Source organism: Meleagris gallopavo, chromosome 1, assembly GCF_905368555.1.
Source record: "Meleagris gallopavo chromosome 1, MGAL_WU_HG_1.1, whole genome shotgun sequence".
Lineage (NCBI taxonomy): Eukaryota > Metazoa > Chordata > Aves > Galliformes > Phasianidae > Meleagris > Meleagris gallopavo.
Window position 1 is genome coordinate 47,647,253 of NC_139404.1, and position 16,280 is coordinate 47,663,532.

Sequence of the window (16,280 nt, forward strand, 5' to 3'; positions counted from 1 at the left end):
TTTCTCAAGTACTGTGTTCAGTTCTGGGTTCCTCAATACACAGAATACATGGAGGCCCTGGAGAGTATCCAGAGAAGGACAGTGAAGCTGTGAGGAGTCTGGAACACAAGTCTGATGGGGAGTGGCTGAGGGAACTGGGATTGTTCAGTCTGGAGGAGTCTCAGAGGAGACATTCTTGCTCTCTATAATGACCTGAAAGGAGGTTGTGGTGAGGTGGGAGTTGGCCACTTCTCCCAGATAACAGTGATAGGATGAGAGGGAATGGCCTCAACTTGCACCAGGTAAGGCTCAGACTGGATATTAAACAACAAAACAAAACAAAACAACAAAAAAAAACACTGAAAGAGTGGTGGTTCATTGTAACAGGTTGCTCAGGGAGGTGGGGGAATCACCACCCCTGGAGGTGTTCAATAAACACGTGGATGTGGTACCTAGGGACGTGATTAGTTTTCATGGTGGGGATGAGTGGTGGTAGGTAGACTAGATGATGTTAGAAGTCTTTTCCAGCCTTAATGATTCTTTAAAAAAAAAAAAAAAAAGCAAAAAAGCAAAAAAAAAAAAAAAAAAGCAATGAATCACTCTCTCACTGAAGAGAGAAAGACCTTTGGCAGGTATTTTTGCACTCTTCCCTTTTGTGGCTTCTGAAAAGAAAAAAAAAAAAAAAAGATTTGATTCCTTACGGAAGCAGATCACCAACTTTATCACAATATGGATCTCAGTTTAACTCAGATGCTTTCTGACAAACATCCTCCTCCTTCTCCAGCAAGCATTTCAAGAACATCCCTTCTCCTCTTGTCTGTAGCATCCATGAGAACTATACCATGCAGTTGTAAAGAATCTATTTTTAAAGGTCTTTAAATTGACGAGAAATGCTGACCTCAGAAAACTGTGAATCACAAACCTCCTTTTTCATCTTTCCTGCCCCTGCTCTCCCTGTGGAAGCAAACCACCACCATCTGGTCATCTTGCTCCAGAGTCACCACCAGGCCAGTGCTACATTTTGTTACATTTCCAAAAGTCTTTTCCATGTCCATCCCGCAGGTCAGATTTGCATTCCCTCACATGGCTGGCCATGGCAACGTCCCCCTGTACAGCATTGGGGTGAGGGATGTGGTGACTCACCAGCCTCACTATGTCCCATGCCAACCGGCTGTTTGCTTCTTTGAGTGAATTGTATTGTTGTAGTCACGTTGCCACATTTGTAACTACACAATATTTTTTATGACAACCAGAAGTTCAGTTTTATAAACAGATGCTGTTGTGGGCCTCTATTACTCAGCTGGATCAGCGTCAGTCTTTTTTTCCAGGCTGCGGTCTCTGTACTGTGCTCTGAGTCAGACACAATCCTACAAACATTTCTTTGAATCGCTGGTTTCCTCCCAGAGACTCTTGACACCTTGCCAACAAAGCTGGGCGTAGCTTACTAATTTTTTTTTTCTTTTTTTTTTCTCCCTCTCTTTAAAGGCAGACTGATTCATAGTAACTTCTTTAAAACAGAGCTAAGTGACACCACCCTCCCATACCACCGGAGGAAACTTAAACCACCACCAGGTCACTCCCCTTCACTACAGCTCTGCGCTCCGGCACAGCAGCACCGCAGCCCCGCACGCTCCTGCTTCCACAGGTGCCAGCACCTCACGGTAAGAGCTTCTCTCCAACAGCTTTACCAACTTCTCTTGCTCGCTGGAGCCCGATTCCTTTTCCTTGCAGCTCCAGCCTGCTTTTATCTTTCATTCTGCCGCTTCAACTTGGTAAACAAGCTCAGCACGAGACGCACCTTAACCTTTCAGCATTTGCATTGAAATCCAGCTGTGTAACGGGGCAAAGAAAGGTGTTGGGTAGAATGCTGGCTCTGGCAATGTAATTCTCACCTTCAGGGCATGTGCAGCAGGGAATCATCATCAGGGGAGCCCCACCTGGTCTAGATGTGGCATGGAATTGCTGCACTCTTTTGGAGCAGCACTGGCACTGTTAATGGGAAAACCCTGCTTGAAATTAGGACTGCACGTTCAGCACTTCTGACTCTCGCTGACATTTTTCTGCATGACTCTATTCTCTGTCCTCTCTGTCTGTCAGAAGTTTGCCAAGCTCTAGTTTAGAACAGCAGTCATTTTTCCAAGTGGAGCATGGGAAGTTTGGGGTGCAATGGTAGCTCTCTTTTTTGCTATGGGAGTCCCAGCTTCTGTAGCCAAGCCCCTGCTTAGCCAAAGCCATGTGGTGAGTAGGAATGCACGCTGTGCCTTCCTGGGCAGCACAGAAGCATGGAGTGCTGAGGGGAAGTGTAGGATTGCAGGCTGGCAGTTTTCCCTGCTCACCTGCCTTTCTCTACACAACCTCCCCCTCTCTCCCTCCCCTCCTTCACCACTTCTCTCACTTCATCTGTCTGTTCATGGTTTGTGTCCTGCGGTCAAATGCCTAAACTATTTTTGAGGTCTGAGAAAGGGAGTTCAGCACAGCCAGTTTGCTGGCACCAGGCTTCAGTTTCAATAGCAGGAACCCCGCCTGCCTCTGTAGTTTCATAGGGCAGAAAGAGACTGAAGCAGTGCTTAGCCCAGTCCAGCTGCAAATCGCTGGGACTGGGGTTGGTGCTGTGGGCAGTCACTATAGGATTGGTTGTGAAGGTAGGCTGACAGCAGGGTGGCAACAGGGTGGATTTTATAACTTGTTGAGATCCCCTTTGTCCCGGATGCTTCCTGCTAGAGAAATAGCAATGTTTCAGAGGCCGAGGAGCTGACTGAGGCAGTGTTTCCTGAGCAACTTTTGCCTAAAGGCTTTGAATTCCTCAAGGCACCTCTAAGAGCAGTCCTGCCCAGGCACTGGGCACTTGACATTGCTGGATAGAGTCCAGTCACATATCGTGAGTCTTTTCTCCTGAGCAAACACAGAGGAGGGAACATGGTATGAAGAGTGTAAAAGCATAGAGCTTGCTATCTATCTATCTATGATAACAGAGGTCTGAGCCAGCAAAAACCTTCATACCCCCTCCTAGCAGGTCTCACACCACTGTCAAACTTGGGGATTACATGTAGACTGAGTGTGGGCTCAAGAGCAGCTTGCTTCCGCTCACACCCCTGGGGACCAGCATCCGAATGGCAGCACCCCAGTTTTGCTAGCAACTCCTTGGTTAGAGGCAGTTCCTTGTGGCAGGCCCTGCAGCCGGCTCTCCTGATTATGGCTGACACATGGCATGCAGTCCAAGCTCCCTTCATGCAGCACCTGGGCATCCCTGCAGGGCATATGCCATCTCAAGGAGAACTCTGAGGTGGAGCTGAGCCACAGCCAAGGCCACACTAACAGGCATGGGATTTGAGATCCCACAGCTAGCACTGCCTATAGCTCTGCTGGGGACAGAGGCCTGGAAACCGGCCCTGCTGGCCTAGCCGGTGGTCTTTGAGTTTTGCCTTGTGTGTGCAATGCAAGTGCGTGCAGGAATTGCTGTGTGGTGCCCTGAGGTGGAACAGAGGTTGTGTTTTGAAACAGCTCTGGGAGATGTGCTGATAGAAGCCAGCATGTTTTGGTGAAAGGCACACCTCAGGCCTTGCTTACAGTGACAGAGCATGGGTTTGCTGTGAGCATGAATCCATCTCCCCGTTTGTCACCTCCCAGCTGAAAAGCTGGCACATGGCATTCAGGCCATGCTTGTTGGAGAGCAAGAAATACCACTACCGGACCAATTGGTCACTCCTCTGCTCCTACTTCTTGATGTGACAGCACCACCATACAGCACAAAACAGAGCAGCCTGCAGGGTGTGGCACTCCCAGTTTTTTTTTCCTGTCCTCTTGTTCTCATGCAAAGAAAATAATGAAAAAGGACTAAAAGATTTCTGATCATTCCTTTGAGGTAGGGAGAAGTAAGGGCAACAGAGATGCTTTTTACACCTCCAAAAGGGAGAGTGAGGAAGTGTGTTTCCTATCTCCCCAACTAAAGATGGATGCTTAAAATATCATGAATCTCTTCTGCTGGGGCAAAGCAGCACGCACAGGAAACCTCTTCTCCATGGCCTTGCAGGACTGATAGCTGATAGCTACAGTGCAGTACTATCAGCCCTGAATGAATGTGCCTAAGCACAAGCTTAAACCTTGCCAGCACAATCCACTTTCAGTCATCCCATAGCATGACAAAGAGTTCAGCAGCAGTTCCCCATATAAATTGCCCAGCGGGAATGATTGAGTGCCTACACTCATACACCTCTTCCTGCTGTTACACTCCAGGGAGGACAGCAAAGAAGTACATCTGGAGACCGCAGTCTGGAGCAGGATTTTTTCAACCTCCCTTGGAAGTCTTTTAGAAAGAACCTCCTGAATTTGAACAGCTGGCCAATGAACAAAGGAAACCCTGGCCAAATTTACAGCTCTATGCATCCTCCTTGCTCTGAACTGTTTGCAGAGGGCAAACAGATTACATGGAAGCTTCTCTCTGAGTAAGATCAAGCGTAGTCCATATCCTGACACGGTAGGGAGGGACAAGTTAAGGCAACTCTGCTTTTGAGCCTACCTTCTCCGAAAGTGACCAGTTCACCAAGCTCTTAGCTAAGATTGCCTTTGCCCCATAAGAATCAACTTGTACCATAGGTATGTGGAGACATCCATGGTGAGCTCCTAGGGACAGGTTCTAGGATATGCAGAGAAGCACGGTGAATGACTGAGCACTGGCATGGCTGAGGGCAGGTAAGCAGTGACTAATGCCTAAGGCTTAGCTCTTGCAATGTGTCTGCCATGACACATTTGGATTTGAGGAAATCCAGGATGAAGGCCTTTGCTGCCCTTTTGCCCTTACAGGGCAGAGTCTGCTTAAGGTGGGGAGTTGTGAAAGCAACTGCCAGGACTGGGTCCAACATCCACATTCTTCTCATTCCTGAGTGACATCTCCCTTATGGGCTACAACAAGCCTCTGGAAGAGACAGTGAGAGACATGGGAACAAGAGGGGTGAGCTGGAAATGCTCAGAGCTGGGAGCCGGCTGGTCAGGGTCTGCTGGAGAACAGCTCCAGGAACATGGAGCCGGCTACGTGATAGTTGGCTCCAGCAAGAGCAGCCCAGCCAATGTAGTGTGCCCCAGCAACTGGAGTTCTCTCCTCTGGTGGAATCCATTTCCATATGTAACATAAGCTCAAAAGACCCCCGTGCCAGCCCATACTAATTGCAATTGGAAGTACCCCTTCCAAGACAGACAGGAGATTTAACTTCATGACCACCTTCACCCTACTCCACAAAGATCACAGACCAGCACCACGCTGCACAGCATCCCCTTGCTTTTGCCTTGTACACAGGAGCCATTACTTTACTTATTCTCTCTCTGCACCCTATTCTACATTGTGAGTTGAAAGAAAGACCCATTGAACAGTTTTACAAGTTAATCTTTCATAGTATTTTCCAAGCTGGTTTGCAGGAACCTGGGCACCTTGGAATCAGACTGACCCAAAAGCTCAGACTCTTGAGATGTCTGTCACACTAACTTGGCATCTCAAAGACTGTATTGGCATATTCAGAGATTTTTCAGTCTTAAGAAGGTGAACACTGTCTGGTGAGGAACTATCTCTTTACTTTCTCTTGAAACAAAAAGGGGGGAATCTTTATAATACAAATGTAAATCAAGATTTACAGTTTTAATTCAAAGATGCAGACAAAACACAGTCAGTGTCAATTCCACAGGCCTTCCACCTCAATCTACAGATTATCACAAGAAAGATAAGCAGGCAATCCCAGCAGAAATGGTATGTGCACTTTTGCTTACACCACACTGACTGAACTTTCCTGTCAGAGCTGTCAGATGGTTTCTCCCACATGGGCACTGTCAAATTCACACAGATAAATACGTGCATTCATATGGAATCTGTGCTTGAGTATGCATGCAGGCACACACAGCTCAGACCTGCTTCTATAGAAACCACAGTCATACACATCCCATTCATACAGGGAGCAATGCAGCAGACACACACCCCTACATGTACTGCATCATCTCCCAGACCGTCAGTCTTCCCACAAGTGTTTCTCACCTATCTTGCCATCTTCTCTGAGCTCCTGCAAGTCCCAGCAACTCCCAATCTTTCCTGATATCTGATTAACCCACCCAAGGACCATCAAACACATCGTTGGGTGAGTGTGCTCCCCACAGCACTTCATGGGGTGTGGAGAAACCCCTCTGTGCTGCTGTCAGCTTTGCTCTCCCCTTCCCATCCTCCTTTACTCTCTGTCCATCAGTCCCAGCCATTCCACGGTGTGTCTAGCGTACGAAGTGACATGTTTTCCTCCCACAGCAGCCGCTGGCTGCCTGCCAGACCCCAGGCAGCTGTCTCTTCCTCTTCCTACTACCAAGTGAGCTTTGGAGTTTCTGTTGATGTTGTCACATGGCTGAGCACTCCAGGGTGGATTCTTCAGGAGAAAATGCCAATTTCTCAGCGTCTGCCCTAGGAGCTCTGACATTTCCCCACTCTCAGATGAATCATGAGCATGAGAGCTGTAAAACTCCAGTGTGTCATCTTTCCTGACTCCCCCTTGCATCTGTCAGCAAGCAGAGGTTCATTACCAAGGGTGAATTCTCAAGAAAGTGGTCTGGTCCCACAAGAAGTGATTCACGTGCTTTGCCACTCCCTTGGGAAAAGAATTGCCCCTGATCCCTTGAAGACCATACCACCAGAAAATGCATCTCAAGAACCAGGCAAAATATTCCATTTACTTAAGTTTATTTTCAGCTGTGACCCTTCAGGCTGCTCTATGCTTTCCCTCTGGTTGACATTCAGCTGCTTCTCACTGTACCCCATGTGGTCACCACAGACAGGCACCACCCATGCATACACAAAATCTTCTCGTTGCCACAAACCAGAGGCTCCAAAGTTCTCTATGCACCCACGCATACCTCCTACCCAACCTTTTTCCCACACATGCGAAATCTTTTTCCAGAGGCACCAGCCTACTCATCTACATCTCCATAAAAAACATTTAACTTGTAAATTGAGTCAGGTTGGTCTGTCAAAACCAGGTTCTTAACAGCCATGCTGGTATACAGTGGCATGTAAAAGCCTGGAGTCAGCAAGGACTGCAGATTCAATTGGATCTGAAGTGAGAAGTGGAGCAAAGGTTGAAAACAAAAAAGATCACTTCAGGTGCTTTCTTATAATTGTCATGAGCTTTCTAGTATCAGTATAATGGGTGCAAAGTCACAGTGCCACCAGAATATCACAGAGAACATCACATCTGCAGTCAGCTAAGTGGCCTTGTGCATGATGAGAATTCATGCTCGTATCACACGTGATGACAAAGCATGTGATCATAGCATCCAGGGCCATAAGAGGCAGCCGGGGCCTCAGTGCAGTCAAAGACAGATCCACAAATTCTGTAGGAGGTTTTATTCTACCCTGAGATTTCCCCTACTGTGTTAGGGCAGCATTGCTATTTGTAGGTTGGCTTTGCTCTGAGAAATGTGACAGAAGTGGTAGTTTGTGACTGTTTCAAATAGTATCATATACTTTGTTTTTGCCATCCAATCTCCTTCCGTTTTGCCTTTCCTTTCCAAGTGGCCTCAGCCCTCACTCCACCAGTATTTCTGCACCTACAGTGACTCAGTGCCATCACAGACAGCGGCTAGGTTCATGTGCTTTCTCTAAATGTAGGAAAATATATCCTATTGCCATCATTAGAGATAATGTACTGGATGATCTGACTTACTTCTATATTTCTTACAGTCTGTGATGGCAGCCACAGGAGGCAGAATTTCTGCCATCTCTTTTGCATTCAATCTATGGGCATTTTTTGCTGGTATTCTTGAAGCATACAGTCTTTCCCCCAGAATGTTGAAAAATGATGTCTCAAACTCAAGGGATTTCAGCAGAAAATCTGATTTTTAGGCAAGTCAGAGTTCACCACCACAGTGCTTATAGGAGGTGCAATTTAGATATCATATGCTCTCTGGACAGTGTGTGCTCTTTCCTTAGCCAGCACAGTACTTCATCAACTCATCCTGGGAGAGAGAGGTACCATCCCAAAAAAGAACCTCTCAGAGAGGAGAATGGGAGTGTAAGTCAGATGTATTCCATTCCTCAGGAAATATTCAGATCTGAAATATTTCAGACTTATCTGAGAGAGCTCTGATTTTTCAACCAAACAACTCAACCATTCCTGTGGAAATATTATGTACACTTCTCCTCTACTTCTTTTCTCTGTAGTGTACTCTCTGCCAGAACCAGTACCTAATCTGGCTCTTCCTCTTGTGTAACCCACTCTCCATATTTGAGGAACTACACTATGGGCCTTTGTTATATCTCCAAGTGGCACTTGGCATTCCATTCTGATGCTATGCTAAGCAGTAAACTGAGGGCAAGGACTCTCTTTTCTGGACTGATCTCCAGACAAAAGGATCCAAAACACATAATTAGACAGAGGGACTTTAGGGGTGATTATATTTTGCCTGCATGAGAAAATGCTTAGCTTTTCAAGGAGTGCTTGACTGCTTAAACTTGATTTGGATGCAGTAGATCTATGTGTTTTCCTCCTGTAAGTGTGTGCAAGTACTGTCTATGCAGATAAAGTCTGTAATAATTATCCTTAGAGTTGTGGCTTTTTACTGTTTGTTTGTTTTGTGTGTGTTGGAAGCTGATGCAGTGATTGTTATTCACAGTTACTGTTGGTGGAACTGGCTATTTCTCCTTATCCATCAGCACAATTTGCTGTCATCAATGCAAGATCATCTCTCTTAACTCACCCATGCTGTTCAGCAGGTGCATGTTTCTTCCCAAACAATATGTTCCATCTCAGTAGTCATTTTACTCTCATGCCTCAGCTCTATTTTTCTTGGGTTAGTTGGGATCTTACCTTGAGAAGATGTGTCAGAAGGCTCACTGTGGGATTCATGATTTGTTTGATTGATTGGTTCTTGAGAAGCAGTGCTAAAACTAAGTGTCCTGAACACTTGCAGGGTTAAATAACTGTGGTTTTGAGAGCCTTGGGGTGAGTCAGTGGAAAAAACTGGCAGCTCTAGGAAGGATAAGAGTGACTCATAATCAAAGAAGAGCCTAAGGAACTCCAAATCCAGCTGCAGTTTAGGAAGGGGAATGTTAGAAAAGGCATTTGCATGCAATTGTGTTTTATTGCTCCAGCAATGTGACCCCACCCTGAAGTGGAGAGAGATGTCTCACACTTAACAAATGGAAAGAGTATCCTGTCAGTCCCCAGTGCTCTGCCAACTTCTCTGTCTAATGGGAGGAAAAGTCTATGCCGTACAGTCAGAGGCAGAGATGAATTTATTTCAATGCCATTCAACCACTGGTCCTTTGGGATTGTTCTCTGGTGTTTTATTTAAAAGGAAGAGAAAGATGAAAGAAGGGGAAAGTGAATAGAGAGGGAGGCTTGTGCTTTAAGTCACAAAGATTCAAAACTAAGCTATGAACATATAACTCCAGGGTGGTTGCATTTGATAGCATGTGTATTCAGGGAAAGGTGCTGATGATCTCAGGAAGGAGGTACATTGAAATCATCTCAGCAAACAGTTCTCTCAAGCAGTGCAAGAACTGGGCAGAAAAAAAAAAAAAACAAAGGGAATAAAGGATTTGGTTTTCTCTTAGCGTATTGGCCACAGTTCTGTGTGTGGATTTTTCTTTACACTGTAAAGTCATATTTTCTATCATTTTCATCATACAGAAAATGCATTCTAAAGCAGTATTCTAGTCCTTTAGAGTATCATGAAAGTAGGTCTCCAGTCTTTCAAGTACAGGTCTTTTTTTGAAGCTCCTCAAAAATAATCAGAAAAAAAAAATTGCTGAATTCATTTCTAAAGAAACTTGGAAAAGTACACCTATCTAGGAAAGAAAGAAAGTTTAGCCACTGTTCCATAAAGGCACAGCAGGAAGATCTGTCACGATTTGGTGTATATATATCAGTACATCATGGTGAGAACAGCATTCATTACACCCTGTGTAAGAACCAAGGTGCTGAGAAGCAAGGATGACGAGCAGTCAAAGGGATGAGAGCATTTGATTCAAGTGCTCTATTCAAGGTTCCTGCTGTAGATAGATATATAACATCGTCACGGCAAGAGCAATGGTTTCTCAGCTCAAGTGGAGCTATCCAGATCAGTTCCCATCCAGCACTTTGAAACTCACATTTCTTTTGCAGTCAATGAAAAGAAGGGGTTTAACACTCAGGTCAAATGTGTTTTATGAGGTAGCCTGCATATAGTAGTGAGAAATTGGCTTCTAGCAATGTTGAACATACACAAATGTCCATCATTAGAGTCAGAGAGGATCTCCTATGGCTGTACTTCCTCCCAGATCATCAAGGGAGGCACTGCAATGAAAGAAGTCATCATCAGTATCCAGGCCATCCAGGTAAATCAAGTTCTAGAGCAAGGGGAATATTGCTAGGACACCCCAAAGCAGGCAAGTAAGCCAGGCTAGCATTCAGCAAGCCAGAGCTAAACTCCCTAAGTTCTCCCAAGTAAGAGAAACCTCACTGTTGGTGAAGATTTTCCTAAGGAGATATAGGACCAGTCACTGAACCTTATTTGTCCTTCTAAGGAATGATCTTGTTTGAATAGGAGGAATGCGTAACACAGGCAATTCCCTTGAGTTCTTGAACTCAAGGCTAATACTGGCTTTGGATAAAGTGCCACTGGTGGATAAGAAATCTGCCCAGCCACTGTGGTTTGGGAAAACTATATCCAAAGCAGTGCAAGGAGCAGCTGCAGTATTTTACAGGAATATACTCCCACATACAGTCACAATGAAAGCAAAAAAACCAACCAAACAAAAAAAAACAAAAAAACACCAGGATTGGAAAAGGTGGAGTCAGTGAGTAAATAATAATTTAAAAAAAAAGATTCAGGGGACTTTAAAAAGCTTTTTGTCATAGTTTGAGTGAAAGACATCATGAAAAATAATTGTATTGTTCCATGTTACCACACCCTGTACAAATGGTGACAGCATCAAACCTTATTACCTGAGTCACCTGCACCCAAATAACTTGACAGCCAACATTAATCAAATGCTTGACATTACTCTTCAGTAGTACTTTAGTATCATCATTACCAAGAGATAGAGCAACATAGCCCCGTGAAACTTTCTAGGAAGCAGTCTTACAGTGTTCATAGGGTGGGCCCAGCAAATTTTCCTATCTGATTTCTATGGTTGTGCTACCTGATTACTAATACATTCCTGGGAGGACAGGAAATATTCTCATCACTTTGTGTGAATTACCTGCACTTGCTCCCGCAGCTGAGATTTGTTCCCTGTGTTTCACATTTTCGGGGGGGAAGGCAACAGCCTTGATAAATAGTGTCATGAGTGCTATCTAAAGTAGATACCCCTCCCAAAAATCTTGTCTTTCCAGTGGCATGTTCATCAATGATAATGAATCTTAGAAAAAGTAAAAGACGCAGGGTACAGAGGAAAAAGAAATCTGCATTACAAAAGTTACTGCAGTAATAATGTGATCTGCATGCCTCAAGTTTTAAAAGGGAAATAAGCAGTCTTCTATGTAAACCTAAGCTTCTTCCTTTACCCCAGAACACCTCAGTGGTGTTTCTATTCTGGTTATTCTCCTCTACGTAAGGGATCAGGCCATTGAGTATGAGCAGTTCCCCAGATCATTTTCTACCTTTCTGCTCAGCACCTGATGTACCAAAGGAATGCCCCTCCTCCATTCTGCACTACCTGTCCCATGTCCCAGACTGACTGGAGGAGGCTGTACCGCAAAAGGGAAAGGGACAACAGGAAAAGAAAATCTTTCCTGACCTCCGTGGGCAAAAGCTCTACTTCCTGGAGTGTAGGCCTGGAGTATGTCATTTTTACTTTATAGAACCATACGCCAATTTAAGCAACCTATGTATATACACAGGCTATTTTTACTGTGCTCCAAAGCTATCCACCCCTGCTCTACATCTCTTCCTAGTCTGTTTCCTTTACCTCCAGGCTTTCTTTAACTGCTGGAGGAACTACCATGCAGATTCTGAAAAAGTTTTTAACTATGGTTTTTTGTTTGTTTGTTTTTTTATGCCTACATGCTTAAAGAGTGAAATTAAAATCAGCCTGTTTTGTCACATGTAAATAAAGCTTATGTCCCTGTTCATTGTCAGGGAGTTGGACTAGATGACTTTTAAGGGTCTCTTCCAACTGGAGCGATTCTATGATTCTATTCCTTGATTTAACCCTTCCCTTCATATTCTCCTTCTGCTTGTTCTCCAGATTTCTCTGCACTGGTGACACCACCTAGGAAGAATCCAAGATGTTGGTACTACTGGCTGGTATCTTTGTGGTTCACATCGCCACCGTCATCATGCTCTTCGTCTCCACCATTGCCAACGTAAGTAGAGGCTACCTTGGATGAGCCACGGAGCGTGGTTGTCACCTGCTGCATTAGTAGCCAACCACAGGGCTGACAGTGGGACAGGTTGCTTGGGTCTGGAGACGGAAAGCCTGCAGCCCAAACACACGTCGACAGCGGGAGCAGTGGCATTCCCAGCACACTCCACGCCCGACCCCACAGCCGCGGAGCAGAGGGCCGGGGCTGGGCGAGGCCGTGCCCGGAGCGATGGTGACCCCTGGCGGCTCCGCGGCCCGAGCCGGGGCCCGGTTGCCCGCATCACCCCGGGACGTTACAGCTCTTCTGCCGTCTCACGCTAGGCTAGGCAGAGGACAGATAACCTCTGCAATTTCTTCTTGTAGCATGGTAACAGATTTTTCCTGTTTTTTGTCAGAACTAAATGCCCCTTGACATTCAAAGCCTGTGTCAGCTCCCACCCAACCCGGCTGTCACTGGCATATTCTGACTTATTGAGCTCTCAATCTTGTGGCACTTGAGCTGTGCTGCTCCCCTTTACAGTTTAATTGTGGTTAAGGTGGTGCAGTCACCGTCCCTGGAGGTATTCAAGAACCATGTGGATGTGGCACTGAGGGACATGGTCAGTGGGCACGGTGGGGATGGGCTGACGATTGGATTCCATGATCCTAGTGGTCTTTTCCAATCTTAATGATTCTATGATTTTGATCTCACAACAGGGCAAAGGGTCCCGGTTAGAGGCACAGGGCTCTCTCCCTCATAACACAGTTGTGTCATTGTGTTTCAGGTTTGGATGGTGGGTTCCATTGGAAATGTCTCCTGGGGACTCTGGATGTGGTGCAACAACACTTGTCAGTCACTGACACCCAGTGAAGGCAATGAGCGTAAGTAATACCTCCACTTTTGTTGCAGTGATATCTTGCCATGCTTTGTGATGCAATGTTAAGGCTGAGCCCTGACCTTCTCAAATCTGCTCTGTTGACAGCTTCCCTCAAAGCAGCGCAAGCCTTCATGATCCTCTCAATCATTTTCTCCGTCGTAGCTCTGGTTACATTCATTGTCCAGCTGTTCACCCTGGAGAAAGGCAAACGTTTCTACATCACTGGAGCCATCACACTGGTTTGCTGTAAGTACACGTGCTGGGCAATGGCTGTGCATGCTTCCCGGTGCCTCTGCAAGCACAACAGGACATATGTCTGCCACACATGGCCGCTAGGGAAGTTGTTAGCCAGCTAAAAGCTTTCAGTGGCCCACTTTTTTGATTAAAAAAAAAAGCATAGAGCACTCTGGGCAGCCTGATCTGGTGGGTGGTAACCTTGGCCACAGCAGGGAGGTAGGAACTGGATGACCTTCAAGGTCCCTTCCAACCCAAATCATTCTAAGATTCTATGATTCATAGAGGAACTGGAAAGTGATCTCTATATATTTTTAATTTAATTTAAATAATGAAGATATTCCCAGATTTTCATTAGACAATCCCAGTGAGTTCTGCAAATTCTCTTCATAAAACAACAAAAAGCATTCAAATATTTCAGAGGGCGAGGAAATAAACAGTTAGATAGCTACTTCTCATGGGATTCAGTACGTAGCACCAAACTGTCTGCAGATCTTATTACTTATTTCCTCCTATCAAAAGTTTATTCCCCCATGGCATCCACTAAACAAGACCCAAGTGCCTTATGTCACCAAGTCTGCAAGAGAATTCTTTTGAAATTAGCCTAATGGGTTGCAGCCCCTCTCTCAGATGACATAAGACATGCATTACAATCTCAATCCAGAATATTACCTCAAATGTCCTACAGCAATGCTGGTTTTTATGCATTTTCCAATTCTTTCTTTTCCGTTCTTTCCTTCAGGGATCTGCATTCTGATTGGAGTCTCCATTTACACAGCTCGGTTCACAGACAGCCAGTCTGTGAGCCAGGCAGAATACGAGATAGATTCTCACCATGGCTACAGCTTCATATTGGCCTGGATCTGCTTTTGCTTCAGTTTCGTCATTGGCATCCTCTACCTTGTTCTTAGGAAAAAATAAGGTCGATGAGAGTCCTAGGGAGAGGGTTGGCTGCTGGGAATGGGGAACAATTGCTCTGCCGAGAGAACTTTTGGATAAATAGAAAAAACAGGACCAGCCACCATCACCACCACTGCCACCACCATAGCAAAACAACAAAAGTAGAATCTTCAGAAACTCATTCACCAAAGCGCAGGAGGAACAGCACAGACTGATCTTTCATTCCTGGGGCTGCTGCACCAGAAATCTGCAAGTGACCCAGACAGCTGTTCTCCTTTTCTATTGTAGCTTCACAAACATTCAAGCCCAGCAGTGATGACTGAAGAGCACCAAAAAAATGAGGGCTACATCTTTTTCCCTGTCTAGAGCCCTTCCCACTTGCCTTTCAGTTGCCTGGTGGGTTGGGCATTGAGGCTTACAACTCCCTTTTTTGTCTATTGAAACAAATGGGATGGGACTTTTGTTACGTTTATATATATATATATGCACTTATATGAAAGACATTACATTGAGAAACAACCCAATAGAAATCAGATTAAATTAGTATTAAAAATACTACGGGAACAAGGCAGCCATTTTTTTAATTATTTTTTATTTTTTGCTGCTCTGTTTCCTATTTGACATTCCCATGGTTGAATCAAATACAGGTATGAAGGGCAAGTATACAAATATACAAGCGTGGATGATGGAGAGAGAGAAAGAAAGAGAGAGGGCGGGGGACATACAGGGGGGTTCTAAATATAGAGAGCGCAGTTGCTCAATGATGCACGTGCAGGGAGGGAATCCTTTGAGTGTGTGTCTGTACTAAAATCTTTTGTTCAGCTCTAGTACATAGCAACAGCACTGCAACAACTGTAGGCTTTTTTTTTTCTTCACATGAACACTCAGGACATGGTATGAATTGGGAGCCCCACCTTGTGACACAGCTCATCTCAATAGCAGATGCTACACGTTAGTAGAGGAAATGTGTTCCCTTATGAGAGACTTGGAGAGATGAGACAGGACTTGTGTGTTCTGCTCCGTGCTGCACAACCTTAGGCCAGTCACTTAATCTGGTGCTTTTCCATCCTCCTAGACCTACCTCCTATGGTTGCTGAGAGATTTGGAGAACGCTCTCTGATTCAAGGTCCCCATGTGAAAGGCTGGCAGAGGATAGTCAGGCATTGTTAGTGCTGCAACCAATGCATTTCTGTCACTTTGAAGAACCTCAGTCACAAGTGGAATTCATAAGGGACAAGAGGTTAAAACTTTCTGTGGCTCCATCCATAACCAAAAGGCAGAGAGTTCAAAAAACTTACAGGTGCAATTTGTGCTCAGATACAATTGTCTCTCTCTCTCCCTCTCTCTTTCTGTTACATTTTCTTCTTATGTATACTTTATCAATTTGGTGGATTTATTCTAGTACTGTATGTTGGTGTTTCATTAACAAAGGTTATTTCATATATAGTCATTGTAAATATTTTGAAATGCATATTTTTAACTTTAAGGGTATGAAAATAAAATCTGATTCCCTTTATCATAAAGAATTTTGCTTCGGTATTTTTTTTTAATTGGAATTTCAGATACTTGTTAACAGAACTATTTGCTGTATTCTCTGAATCAAAACTCACTCCTTTAGGACAATGCAGGACTACTATATCTTGCCTGTCAGTCTCCAAGATTTCCCATTTTGGTAGGGAGGAGGAAGAACAAATTTTCGGGCTCTTTTCAGGCTCTCTGCAATCTTAAACAGATAATATGGGCAGTGGTAACACTCAGCCCCCAGAGCCAATTTTTACTTCACATCCAAGAGAGCTGAAAATGTACTTTCTTGATCATAGAATCATAGAATTGTTTGAGTTGGAAGAGACCCTTAAAGGTCATCTAGTCCAACTCCCCTGCGATGAACAGGACATCTACACTAGATCAGGCTTCTCAGAGCCTGGTCCGGTCTGAAACTGAATGCCTTTAAAGATAGGGCATCCACTATGATCTGTCAGAATCTCATCTCTGTGAATGCT

At 44.9% G+C, this 16,280-nt stretch overlaps 1 protein-coding gene across 1 annotated transcript; it reads left to right on the forward strand.

Moving 5' to 3' along the window:
* The first annotated feature begins 1,439 nt into the window (after window positions 1-1,439).
* On the forward strand, window positions 1,440-15,806 carry EMP1 (epithelial membrane protein 1). The gene is made up of 5 exons (XM_003202196.5): window positions 1,440-1,640; window positions 12,173-12,290; window positions 13,054-13,150; window positions 13,252-13,392; window positions 14,123-15,806. Exons 2-5 carry the CDS (start codon window positions 12,213-12,215, stop codon window positions 14,299-14,301), a joined length of 495 nt encoding a protein of 164 aa, XP_003202244.3. The 5' UTR covers window positions 1,440-1,640; window positions 12,173-12,212; the 3' UTR covers window positions 14,302-15,806.
* The last annotated feature ends 474 nt before the right edge of the window (window positions 15,807-16,280 follow it).